This window comes from Melanostigma gelatinosum, assembly GCF_949748355.1.
Source record: "Melanostigma gelatinosum genome assembly, chromosome: 5".
NCBI classification, from domain to species: Eukaryota; Metazoa; Chordata; class Actinopteri; order Perciformes; family Zoarcidae; genus Melanostigma; species Melanostigma gelatinosum.
In genome coordinates, this window is record NC_136638.1 from 16,505,128 (window position 1) to 16,519,100 (window position 13,973).

General features: G+C 43.5%; 3 protein-coding genes across 13 annotated transcripts in view; all 3 read left to right on the forward strand.

The window, feature by feature from the left end:
- The window catches only part of LOC306777140 (protocadherin gamma-C5-like), a gene marked incomplete at its 5' end in the record, with an annotated part of 227,308 nt that overhangs the window by 177,640 nt on the left and 35,695 nt on the right, over window positions 1-13,973 (forward strand). The window lies entirely within an intron of this gene.
- On the forward strand, window positions 283-2,757 carry LOC306777146 (protocadherin gamma-C5-like; the record flags this gene model as incomplete). Its single annotated transcript, XM_079268153.1, has 1 exon — window positions 283-2,757. The coding sequence occupies one exon, from the start codon at window positions 283-285 to the stop codon at window positions 2,755-2,757; it is 2,475 nt and encodes an 824-aa protein (XP_079124279.1).
- Window positions 7,066-13,936, forward strand: LOC306777567 (uncharacterized protein; the record flags this gene model as incomplete). Its single annotated transcript, XM_079268730.1, has 3 exons — window positions 7,066-9,544; window positions 10,592-13,094; window positions 13,924-13,936. 3 exons carry the CDS (start codon window positions 7,066-7,068, stop codon window positions 13,934-13,936), a joined length of 4,995 nt encoding a protein of 1,664 aa, XP_079124856.1.

The window sequence follows — 13,973 nt, forward strand, 5'->3', positions numbered from 1 at the left end:
GTGGAAGTGGATGATGTGCACCAATAGGATTCAGAACTGTACAAAGCAATCTAGTCCCTGCCCCCATACAGCCTCAGCGCTGTAACGCTTTCAATGCAACGAGCTCGAGGACAGAGACAGCAAGTAGCCCGTATTTTATTGTCATTTTTTTTATAATTCAGTTTACAGCCATGCTCAGTAATTGTGGGATATCGTATATTGGAACAAAACCTGCGATGATGGATTTCAGCGTTATTTTATACAACATTACGACTGGAAATAACTTGTTATAGCGGACCAAGGATGACAAAGACAATAGGATACCGAGACTGGAGATGGCAGGCGCTTTGGTGGCATAATTTCTTTCTCTTGTGGACTACAATAAACGGACAGACTCGTTACAGCATCCCAGAGGAACTGAAACAGGGCTCTGTGGTAGGAAATCTAGCCAAGGATCTTGGTTTGGGACTGTTAGAAATTTTTGATCGTAAACTGCGTGTCTCCTCTGAGGCTGGAAAGCAGTATTTCAGTGTTGATGCGGGTAAGGGCGAGCTGGTGGTGAATGACAGGATAGACAGAGAGACTATATGTGGACAAAGCGCCAGCTGTGTTCTACCTCTGCAGGTTGTAATTGAAGACCCGTTACAACTGTTTCGCGTTGAGGTAGAAATACAAGACATCAATGATAATTCGCCGAGATTTCCATCAAATGATATCACATTGGAGGTTGCGGAATCTACGGGTTTAGGCGTTCGTTTTCCTTTAGAAAGCGCCATAGACCCAGATGTTGGCAGTAATGCATTAAAGTCGTACACTCTCAGTAAAGATGAATGTTTTAATATTAGAATTAAAGAACTTGCCGGCGGAAGGAAAGTCCCTGAATTGATTTTAGCAAAAAATTTAGATAGAGAGAAAAAGGCTGTTCATACGCTTTTGTTGACAGCTCTAGATGGAGGCAACCCAGTGAGATCAGGGACCGCTCAGCTATCTATTATAGTCCTTGACATAAACGACAACGTGCCAGCTTTTGAGAAAACGTTGTATAAAGTATCCATCAGTGAAAATGCTGCAGAAGGTGCATTAATACAAACAAAAGCGACAGACATGGACGATGGTCAAAACGGAGAGATAGAATACTCATTTGGATCTCACACATCCGATTCTGTTCTCTCTGTTTTTAGTATTGATCATATATCGGGAACAATATTTCTTAAAGGAAAACTAGATTTTGAGACAGCTCCAAATTATGAATTGGACATCAGTGCGAAAGATAAAGGCAGTCCGAGAATGGAGGGTCATTGTACTGTGCATGTTCAAGTTTTAGATGTTAACGATAATGCCCCCGAAATAATACTGACCTCTCATCCAAAGCCAGTGCGCGAAAACTCACCTAATGGCACCGTAGTAGCTTTGATCAGTGCCAGAGATCTTGACTCCGGTGTTAATGGCAAAGTAACATTACAGCTCCCAAAGAAATGCCCATTTGCCCTAAAACCATCGTTTTCTCACAATTACGCACTGGTTACTAGTGGTGTTTTAGATAGAGAAAATGTCTCGGAATATAATATAGAGATAACAGCCACTGATTCAGGCTCTCCTCCACTGTCCAGTAACAAAATGATACCTGTCAGCATTACTGATGTGAATGACAACCCGCCTATATTCACCCAGACCTCCTATAATGTGTATTTAAAAGAGAATGGGGTACCAGGCTCCATACTGTACTCAGTTTCTGCATCTGATCTGGACTTTGGTGAAAACGCGAAAATCTCTTACTCCATACTGGACTCTAAAGTGCAGGACGTTTCTGTCTCATCTTATGTTTACATTAACTCAGATAACGGCAGCATCTACAGCATGCACTCGTTTGACTATGAGAAACTGAAGGTGTTTCAGATTCAGGTTCAGGCAAAGGATCAGGGCTCTCCGTCTCTCAGCAGCAACGCCACTGTCCATGTTTTTATCCTGGACCAGAACGACAACGCCCCCGCTGTTATTTACCCCTCCTCCGCTGCCCTGGGCTCCCTCTCTCATCAGAGGATGTCTCGCTCCACTAAAGCGGGTCACCTGGTTACTAAAGTGACGGCCGTGGACGCTGACTCGGGCCATAACGCCTGGATCTCCTACAAACTGGCGGAGGCCACAGACGCGTCTCTGTTCACTGTCAATCTGTACACAGGGGAGGTGAGGACTAAACGCGCTGTGTCCGAGCAGGACGACTCCTCTCAGAGGCTGCTTATAGAGATCAAGGACGACGGGGAACCGGTCCAGTCCGCCACCGTCACGGTGTCCATCCTGCTGGAGGACGGCCTGCATGAGCCCATCTTAGACCTCCGACAGAAAGTGACCGAGCCCATCAAGAAAACTGGGAGAATCACCCTTTATTTGATTCTCTCTCTGGCCTCGGTGTCCGTGCTGTCTCTGGTGACTTTTCTCATCCTAGCGGTTAAATGCATGAGGAACAGCAGAAGCAGCGGTAGTTGCTGCATGACAGGGACCGACTGTGATAATTACAAGAACCCCAACAGAAACCTGCAGATTCAGCTCAACACGGACGGACCTATAAAGTACGTGGAGGTCCTGGGAGGAGACATGTTGTCTCAGAGTCAGTCCTTCAGGTCCTGTATGTCTCCAATGTCTCCAATGTCAGAGTACAGTGATTTCACTTTGATTAAACCGAGCAGCACCACTGACTTTAATGAGGTGATCAGTGTTCTGGATGCGTCTCTACCCGACAGCACCTGGACCTTTGAGAGCCAGCAGGTGAGCAGAGAGTAAAATATTACTCTGTATGTGTATATATATACTCTTACAAAATTCATCTAATCTTCTCACGTTTTTTTGTTTTTGTTTTTCTTTGCTTGCCTTTGAGGCCAGGTTTTATTTGATATACCAAACTTTTAAAGCATTGTCACACTCAGGTTTTTTTTTTCAAAATTATTAGCGAAGCTTACATGTTTTCTCTCATGATATTCTTACAAACGTACAACTGGACTTTGTGACTTCATATTCAAACACCTGCGCATCTTTGAAAACAATGGACAAATATGAATGAATCAAATAAAATCATATTAATGCTGCTTCAGCACATTCCGTTTTCAGTTTCGTGTTTTTTATTTTCTGACTCAAACAGCTACGCAAAATAAGCAAGTACAAGCATTTTGAGGATAGTCCAATGTTTCATATTACACACCACTCTATTCAAATATTAGCTTTTGCTTAAAGTTTAGTGTTCAATTTAATTACATGTGTTTGAGTGTTGATTTAATTTTGGACACCTGGCAAAACGGAGGTAAATGTTAAAATATAAATTGCAGTGTGAATTAATTTACATCAAAGTTTGAAATCATAACTGTCTAAAGAAACAGACAAATATTGTCCAAATTTAAATAGCTTATTGGCATAAGCACCCCATTGTGCAATCTAATACAGGTTTGAATTGCAGTGCTGCGTCTGGAACACATTGCTATTTCGATCCTATTGGATGAGATGCTGTGCACCAATAGCATTAGTAGTTGTACAAAGAGATCTACTCCCTCCCCCATCCATCCTCACTGTAGCCAGTACATTGCTTCGAGCCCGAGATGAGAGGAGGATGCGTTTAAATACTCAGACTGAATAATATACCTTTGATCTGCTATTTAAATGGATATTTCTGGATTACAGCAAGTTTATCGTTGATGGATTTTCACATTGACCTCTTTATTCTGGACAATATTTCGATGGGAAATAACGTCGTATTGTAACGGACCGGGGATGACAAAGATAATGGGATACCGAGACTGGAGATGGGCGCTTTGGTGGCATCATTTATTTCTCTTGTGGACTACAATAGATGCACAGACTCGTTACAGCATCCCCGAAGAGCTGGAACAGGGCTCTGTGGTCGGAAATCTAGCCAAAGATCTTGATTTGGGACTATCAGACATTTTTGACCGTAAGCTGCGTGTTGCCTCTGAGGCTGGTAAGCAGTATTTCAGTGTTGATGCGGGGAAGGGCGAGCTGGTGGTGAATGACAGGATAGACAGAGAGACTCTATGTGGACAAAGCACCAGCTGTATACTATCTCTGCAGGTTGTAATAGAGAACCCGCTACAGTCACACCGAATAGAAGTGGAAATAAGAGACGTAAATGACAATGCTCCGAGTTTTCTCAAAAGCGATCACATCATAGAAATTGCTGAATCCACCGTCGTAGGTGTGCGTTTTCCTTTAGAGAGCGCAGAGGATCCCGATGTTGGGAGTAACGGATTAAAGACGTACACATTAAGCAAAGATGATTGCTTCACTTTAAAAGTTAAAGAAATTGAAAATGGCCGTAAAATAGCAGAGTTAGTTTTGAATAAATCATTGGATCGCGAGAAAAAAGCCATTCACTATTTATTTCTTACTGCTGTGGACGGAGGAAATCCGGTCAAGACTGGAACTTCAAAAATAACTGTTAATGTGCTTGATAATAATGACAATGTGCCGTTATTCGAAAATACTTTCTATAAAGTTGCTGTTCAAGAAAACAGTGCAAATGGCTCCTTTGTAATTACAACAAAAGCCACTGACATAGACGAGGGTCCAAATGGAGAGGTTGAGTACTCACTTGGTGTACACACACCACCAGCGGTGTTGTCATTATTTCATATCGATGCTGTAACGGGAGATATATTTTTGAAAAACCAGCTGGACCACGAAACTCAAGCCTCATATCGAATAGATGTTAGTGCAAAAGACAAAGGCTTGCCAAAGAGTGAGGGTCACTGCACTGTGCAGGTGGATGTCTTAGATGTAAATGATAACGCTCCAGAAATTGTGCTGACTTCGAAACCTACTTCTGTGCCCGAAGACTCTCGCAATGGGACCGTAGTGGCTTTACTCGGCGTCCGTGACCTTGATTCCGGTGATAACGGTAAAGTTACGTTAACACTTACAAAGAAATCTCCCTTTACTCTAAAACCGTCTTTTTCTAATAATTACGCACTGGTTACAAGTGGTCCTTTAGACCGAGAGAGGTTCTCAGAGTATAATATTGAGATAACAGCGACTGATTCAGGCTCTCCTCCTCTATCCAGAAATAAAATGATACCTGTCAGCATCACTGATGTGAATGACAACCCGCCTATATTCACCCAGCCCTCATATAATGTGTATTTAAAAGAGAATGGGGTACCAGGATCTATACTGTACTCAGTGTCAGCATCTGACCTGGACTTTGGTGAAAACGCGAAAATCTCTTACTCTATACTGGACTCTAAAGTGCAGGACGTTTCTGTCTCATCTTATGTTTACATTAACTCAGATAACGGCAGCATCTACAGCATGCACTCATTTGACTATGAGAAACTGAAGGTGTTTCAGATTCAGGTTCAGGCAAAGGATCAGGGCTCTCCGTCTCTCAGCAGCAACGCCACTGTCCATGTTTTTATCCTGGACCAGAACGACAACGCCCCCGCTGTTATTTACCCCTCCTCCGCTGCCCTGGGCTCCCTCTCTCATCAGAGGATGTCCCGCTCCACTAAAGCGGGTCACCTGGTTACTAAAGTGACGGCCGTGGACGCTGACTCGGGCCATAACGCCTGGATCTCCTACAAACTGGCGGAGGCCACAGACGCGTCTCTGTTCACTGTCAATCTGTACACAGGGGAGGTGAGGACTAAACGCGCTGTGTCCGAGCAGGACGACTCCTCTCAGAGGCTGCTTATAGAGATCAAGGACGACGGGGAACCGGTCCAGTCCGCCACCGTCACGGTGTCCATCCTGCTGGAGGACGGCCTCCATGAGCCCATCTTAGACCTCCGACAGAAAGTGACCGAGCCCATCAAGAAAACTGGGAGAATCACCCTTTATTTGATTCTCTCTCTGGCCTCGGTGTCCGTGCTGTCGCTGGTGACTTTTCTCATCTTAGCGGTTAAATGCATGAGGAACAGCAGAAGCAGCGGTAGTTGCTGCATGACAGGGACCGACTGTGATAATTACAAGAACCCCAACAGAAACCTGCAGATTCAGCTCAACACTGACGGACCTATAAAGTACGTGGAGGTCCTGGGAGGAGACATGTTGTCTCAGAGTCAGTCCTTCAGGTCCTGTATGTCTCCAATGTCTCCAATGTCAGAGTACAGTGATTTCACTTTGATTAAACCGAGCAGCACCACTGACTTTAATGAGGTGATCAGTGTTCTGGATGCGTCTCTACCCGACAGCACCTGGACCTTTGAGAGCCAGCAGGTGAGCAGATGACAGTTTATTTTAATGTCCACTTCATAGTTTGTTAGATTTCCATATTTTAATCATATCGTGCTGTTTATTTTTCGTCTGATAATCTTGTTTGCATGGTAAAAACTGAAAGCAGGCTCGTCTTGTTTTATCAGTCATATATGCTGTGAATACTTATTCATAACGCTGTTATTAACTATATGCGCATCAATAATTGAATATTCAGCATCAACTCACAATGTCGAAACGTCAACAACTTGTATTTGCCAAAGATTAGAGAACTAAATCAATATGTGCAGACATATATAAAATACGGCTTTGGTATTATTATGGTGGCAGACATTTTATAAAAACAAATGTATATAACCTGAACTAGTGATATCTGAGTCCAATAACGACTTTTCTTATGCTTTGTTAGAGAGGATGGAGTTTTGACTTGGCTTACTTCAGCTAATATTCTTTTCTCTGCATATTATTTGAACAACGCAGTTGTTAAGGCACAGGAATGACATGCATCTGATCACTTTTACACACAACACTGCATCTAGGCCGATTCTAATACGCGCAGCAAAAGGACTGTTCAGTCCCTCCCCTATTGGATGGGAGGGATGGGTGCTCTGCACCAATAGCATGCAGAATTGTACAAAGAGATCTATCCCCTCCCCCTTGCAGCCTCAGCACTGTAGCTGTTAACAATGCAAAGAGCTGGAGGATATTGGGTGATGCGCTCACATCCCAGAGCTGACAATAAATCGTTAATTTAAGCTTCAAACATGAACAAAAATGCTTCACATATTTTTATGGGGATATCTAATGATCGTTGGAACTGGAGATTAACTTCGACTTTCTCGATGGGAAATACCGTATTCTAACGGATCGGGGATGACAAAGAGAATGGGATACCAGGACTGGAGATGGCTTGTGGTTTGGTGGCATCATTTCTTTCTCTTGTGGAGTACAATAAACGGACAGACTCGATACAGCATCCCGGAGGAACTGAAACAGGGCTCCGTGGTAGGAAATCTAGCCAAAGATCTTGGTTTGAGACTGTCAGACATTTTTGATCGTAAACTGCGTGTCTCCTCTGAAGCTGATGAGCAGTATTTCAGTGTGGATGCGGGGAAGGGTGAGCTGGTGGTGAATGACAGAATAGACAGAGAGGCTTTATGCGGACAAAGAGCCAGCTGTGTGTTGCCTCTGCAAGTTGTTCTTGAAAACCCGCTCAGTTTACATCGGATTGAGGTAGAAATAAAAGATATAAATGACAATTCGCCTAGTTTTCATGCAGAAGACACGTCTTTGAAAATATCTGAAGCGGCAGCAGTGGGAACTCGTTTTCCCTTAGAGGGTGCCGAAGATTCTGACGTTGGCAGTAATTCAGTCAAATCCTACATTTTAACCAAAAACGACTGTTTTATTTTGAAAATGAAGGAAGTTGAAGATGGCAAAATGGTTCCGGAGTTAGTGTTGGAGAAGCCCCTTGACCGGGAGAAGAAAGCAGTTTATCAGCTGCTACTGACTGCATTAGATGGGGGAAACCCAGTCAGGTCTGGAACGTCACAGATTACAATCTCAGTGCTTGACGTAAATGACAATTTTCCAGTTTTTGATAAAAGTACATATAAAGTTTTGTTCGGGGAAAATACTGAAAAAGATACGTTTGTTATCAAAATTGGAGCAACTGATGCTGACGAGGGTCCTAACGCAGAAGTTGAATTCTCATTTGGCTCGAGGACACCGGATTCAGTCTTATCAGTATTTCAAATAAATTCAGTAACAGGGGACATACATTTAAAAGGAACCTTAGATTATGAGAGAGCCACGTCTTACAAAATTGAAATAACTGCAAAAGACAAGGGGGTTCCTGAGAATGAGAGTCACTGTCGTCTACAGATAGATGTTGTAGATGTTAATGATAACACTCCAGAAATTGTTCTCACCTCTGAGCCGCAGCCTGTGCGTGAAGACTCGCCAAGTGGCACAGTGGTAGCATTGGTCAACGCACGTGACGCTGATTCCGGTAATAATAGTAAAGTGACACTGCGACTACCCAGAGGTTCTCCTTTCACTTTAAAACCATCGTTCTCAAATAATTATGCACTGGTTACAAATGGTGTATTAGACCGAGAGAGGTTCTCAGAGTATAATATAGAGATAACAGCCACTGATTCAGGCTTTCCTCCTCTATCCAGTAAGAAAATGATACCGGTCAGCATTACTGATGTGAATGACAACCCCCCTATATTCACTCAGCCGTCCTATAATGTGTATTTAAAAGAGAATGGGGTCCCAGGATCTATACTGTACTCTGTATCAGCATCTGACCTGGACTTTGGTGAAAACGCCAAAATGTCTTACTCTATACTGGACTCTAAAGTGCAGGACGTTTCTGTCTCATCTTATGTTTACATTAACTCAGATAACGGCAGCATCTACAGCATGCACTCGTTTGACTATGAGAAACTGAAGGTGTTTCAGATTCAGGTTCAGGCAAAGGATCAGGGCTCTCCGTCTCTCAGCAGCAACGCCACTGTCCATGTTTTTATCCTGGACCAGAACGACAACGCCCCCGCTGTTATTTACCCCTCCTCCGCTGCCATGGGCTCCCTCTCTCATCAGAGGATGTCTCGCTCCACTAAAGCGGGTCACCTGGTTACTAAAGTGACGGCCGTGGACGCTGACTCGGGCCATAACGCCTGGATCTCCTACAAACTGGCGGAGGCCACAGACGCGTCTCTGTTCACTGTCAATCTGTACACAGGGGAAGTGAGGACTAAACGCGCTGTGTCCGAGCAGGACGACTCCTCTCAGAGGCTGCTTATAGAGATCAAGGACGACGGGGAACCGGTCCAGTCCACCACCGTCACGGTGTCCATCCTGCTGGAGGACGGCCTCCATGAGCCCATCTTAGACCTCCGACAGAAAGTGACCGAGCCCATCAAGAAAACTGGGAGAATCACCCTTTATTTGATTCTCTCTCTGGCCTCGGTGTCCGTGCTGTCTCTGGTGACCTTTCTCATCTTAGCGGTTAAATGCATGAGGAACAGCAGAAGCAGCGGTAGTTGCTGCATGACAGGGACCGACTTTGATAATTACAAGAACCCCAACAGAAACCTGCAGATTCAGCTCAACACTGACGGACCTATAAAGTACGTGGAGGTCCTGGGAGGAGACATGTTGTCTCAGAGTCAGTCCTTCAGGTCCTGTATGTCTCCAATGTCTCCAATGTCAGAGTACAGTGATTTCACTTTGATTAAACCGAGCAGCACCACTGACTTTAATGAGGTGATCAGTGTTCTGGATGCGTCTCTACCCGACAGCACCTGGACCTTTGAGAGCCAGCAGGTGAGCAGAAAACATAGTAGACCCACTGTGTAATTTTATATCGTTGTATACATTTTTGTATCTTTATTATTTTACTGTCATTTGATCATGCTGTTTTATGGTTCTGGGTAGAATCAGTCGCAAGCATTTTTTTTTTCATAGCTGCGTTCCTAGGCTCAACTTTTGTTGGGCCTTCTGGTGATATTTCCCCTTGGTGATCCGTAGTTTACACTTATATTGTTACATGCTGTCATGTTATATGATCGTTTCGTTGAGGTGTTTTCAGTTTGATAATGCAAACAAGATATTGAGATGTTCATCATACGTCATCATTTTAACCCAGCCATCTTTGTCAAAACATCAAAAACATTACATGATAAGCTTCTGTTGTTTACGTACTTTTTGTTTGCAAATGGGATTTCAACTTTTTAACCTTCCAAAAATGTGATATTGCTTCAGAGTTCTACATTGTGCCAACATTCAGATTATGCAGTTAACACTGTTTTCATGGTATTGCATTGTAAGGTTGCTGGAGTTCTCCCTCTGGCATTTTGTGTCAGCACTACACAGTTGGACAGCGACACAGTCAATAGGCTTCTTTATAACAGGGCTCAACTGACAATCCATGGTCCACAATATTATCACTTTTTCGTCATTAAAATAGTTTGTTTCATCAAAAGTTGAAATAACCATAACACAGACAGTATTTGTGTTGTAATTATCAGATGTCATTGTATTTGCATTAACATTACTGGCGACGTCATACTTGTCTCTTAACAAACTCTGAATCCATCAAGGCCGGCTGTGTCTTCAACAGCACTGCTCACCCCCCTTCTTATAGGACGGTAGAGATGAATATGGTGCTCCAATAGGATTCAGAATTGTACAAAGAGATCTACTCCCTCCCCCACGCAGCCTCAGCATTACAGTGCACCCAGCTGAACGAGAGGGAACGATGCTCTTTTCAGAATTAAAAAGGAAAAAATCTTTGTTTAGTTTTCGGTACGAACCTATTTTGGATTTTTGTTTTGGATTAATGCTCCATGGCAATGGATGGGAACTATCTGCTTTTCAATAAACTCAGTGAGAAATAATTCTAACGGACCAAGGATGACAAAGACAATAGGATACAGAGACTGGAGATGGCTTGCGCTTTGGTGGCATAATTTCTTTCTCCTGTGGAGTACAATAAACGGACAGACTCGTTACAGCATCCCGGAGGAACTGAAACAGGGCTCTGTGGTAGGAAATCTAGCCAAAGATCTCGGTTTGAGACTATCAGACATTTTTGACCGTAAGCTGCGTGTCGCCTCTGAGGCTGATAAGCAGTATTTCACTGTTGATGCGGGTAAGGGCGAGCTGGTGGTGAATGACAGGATAGACAGAGAGACTCGATGTGGACAAAGCGCCAGCTGTGTGTTGACTCTGCAGGTCGTCATTGATAAACCGTTACAATTGCACCGAGTTGAGGTGGAAATACAAGATATCAATGACAATTCTCCAAGATTCCCCTCGCAAGATATAACTTTACAAATAGCAGAGTCGACAGCGGCAGGGGCACGTTTTCCTTTGGAGTCCGCGCAAGATCTTGATGTCGGAGTGAATTCAGTGAGGTCCTATAATTTGAGTAAAGACGAGTTTTTTAGTTTGAAGATTAAAGATGTGTCTGGTGGGAGGAAAGTCCCAGAACTAGTCTTGTTTAAATCTCTAGACAGAGAAAGAAAGCCTGTTCATCAGCTTCATCTAACAGCTATAGACGGGGGGAACCCAGTGAAATCTGGGACCTCTCTGATAACCATAAATGTGCTTGATATTAACGATAATTTTCCTGTATTTGAGAAAAATATTTACAAAGTCTCTATACGCGAAAATAGTGCAGAAGATGGATACTTCCTTAAACTGACAGCAAAAGATATTGACGAAGGTCCTAATGGAGAAATAGAGTACTCATTTGGAACTCACACACCAGATACCGTACTGTCCGTGTTTGCTATTGAATCATTAACTGGGGAAATACGTCTTACAGGAAAACTAGATTTTGAAACAAATGCAAATTATGAAATAGACATTAGCGCAAGAGATAGAGGGACTCCGAGAATGGAGGGGCATTGCACTGCTCATATTGAAGTGTTAGATGTTAACGATAATGCTCCGCATATATTTTTGACCTCCCAACCAAACTCTGTGCCTGAGGATGCACCAAGTGGTACTGTAGTAGCTTTAATCAGTGCCCGAGACCTTGACTCCGGTGACAACGGTAAGGTGACGTTACAGCTGCCGAAGAGTTCGTCTTTTAATCTGAAACCCTCTTTTTCTGATAATTACGCGCTGGTTACCGGCACTGCTTTAGACCGAGAGAGTTTCTCAGAATATAGCATTGAGATAACAGCTACTGATTTAGGCTCTCCTCCTCTGTCGAGTAAGAAGACGATACATGTCAATGTTACTGATGTGAATGACAACCCACCTGTATTTACTCAGCCCACCTATGTTGTGTATTTACAAGAGAATGGGGTACCCGGCTGTATACTTCACTCAGTTTCCGCATCTGACCTGGACTTTGGTGAAAACGCCAAAATCTCTTACTCTATACTGGACTCTAAAGTGCAGGACGTTTCTGTCTCATCTTATGTTTACATTAACTCAGATAACGGCAGCATCTACAGCATGCACTCGTTTGACTATGAGAAACTGAAGGTGTTTCAGATTCAGGTTCAGGCAAAGGATCAGGGCTCTCCGTCTCTCAGCAGCAACGCCACTGTCCATGTTTTTATCCTGGACCAGAACGACAACGCCCCCGCTGTTATTTACCCCTCCTCCGCTGCCCTGGGCTCCCTCTCTCATCAGAGGATGTTCCGCTCCACTAAAGCGGGTCACCTGGTTACTAAAGTGACGGCCGTGGACGCTGACTCGGGCCATAACGCCTGGATCTCCTACAAACTGGCGGAGGCCACAGACGCGTCTCTGTTCACTGTCAATCTGTACACAGGGGAGGTGAGGACTAAACGCGCTGTGTCCGAGCAGGACGACTCCTCTCAGAGGCTGCTTATAGAGATCAAGGACGACGGGGAACCGGTCCAGTCCGCCAGCGTCACGGTGTCCATCCTGCTGGAGGACGGCCTCCATGAGCCCATCTTAGACCTCCGACAGAAAGTGACCGAGCCCATCAAGAAAACTGGGAGAATCACTCTTTATTTGATTCTCGCTCTGGCCTCGGTGTCCGTGCTGTCGCTGGTGACTTTTCTCATCTTAGCGGTTAAATGCATGAGGAACAGCAGAAGCAGCGGTAGTTGCTGCATGACAGGGACCGACTGTGATAATTACAAGAACCCCAACAGAAACCTGCAGATTCAGCTCAACACTGACGGACCTATAAAGTACGTGGAGGTCCTGGGAGGAGACATGTTGTCTCAGAGTCAGTCCTTCAGGTCCTGCATGTCTCCAATGTCTCCAATGTCAGAGTACAGTGATTTCACTTTGATTAAACCGAGCAGCACCACTGACTTTAATGAGGTGATCAGTGTTCTGGATGCGTCTCTACCCGACAGCACCTGGACCTTTGAGAGCCAGCAGGTGAGCAGAAAAACGTATAGTTATAAGTGTTTTCAGTCATTATTATCCTCAATGAGATTTGATCCTTATATGGGCAGGCTTAGCATTTTTTAATTCTGTATTTAAATTGATCTATAAATAAAAATAAAAAGTTTGTAATAATGTTGAAATTCGTTCAAATCTGACAACATACACATTCTAAATTTGTATTTATTGTTGCAATGTGTGTTGCCCTCGCAACAGAATGGCAATAAAAATGTATAAACAGCGCTGCCCATGGCCAAATGACAAAACTTCTATCTTGGGTGTTTTGAGAATACGTTTTATTTTAGATGTAGATGTTGTGAAAGCGGATTTTTTTAAGTGACATACTATTGAAGCAAATCAATTAATTCAACAATGAATATGGCCATATTTAAATCAAGTGCGAACTTTTCAACGTTTCTAATCATCAAAATATTATTTTTGAAAGCACTGCGCATATATTCCCATTAATAATCAGACGTTAATTTCACCTTTTAAAGAAAATGTTTCGCCTCTTGTGATTTGAAGTTCATGAGATATCTTAGATCTAAGTGTATGATTAGTTGGCAATCATTTGCAAATTAACTGTAACTTGAATTGGGGGTTTCGTAATTAAATCCTTTAATTTCTCATCAGCTGAGTTAAAAAAAAATTTTGTCCAAAGACAATTACCAGTTGAAACTGACACTCACTAATGTTAACTTTGTCAAAATGCATTGATACGTTGAAGGGGTGCAGTAGCTTTAGAGTTAGGTCTTTGTGATTGGATAGCAGGGATGGTTGCCGTGAACCAATAGCATACAGGACTGTACAAAGAGATCTACTCATTCCCCCATTCAGTCACACCACGTAACCCTCACAGTGAGCTGGAGAGGAGATGCGCTCATCAA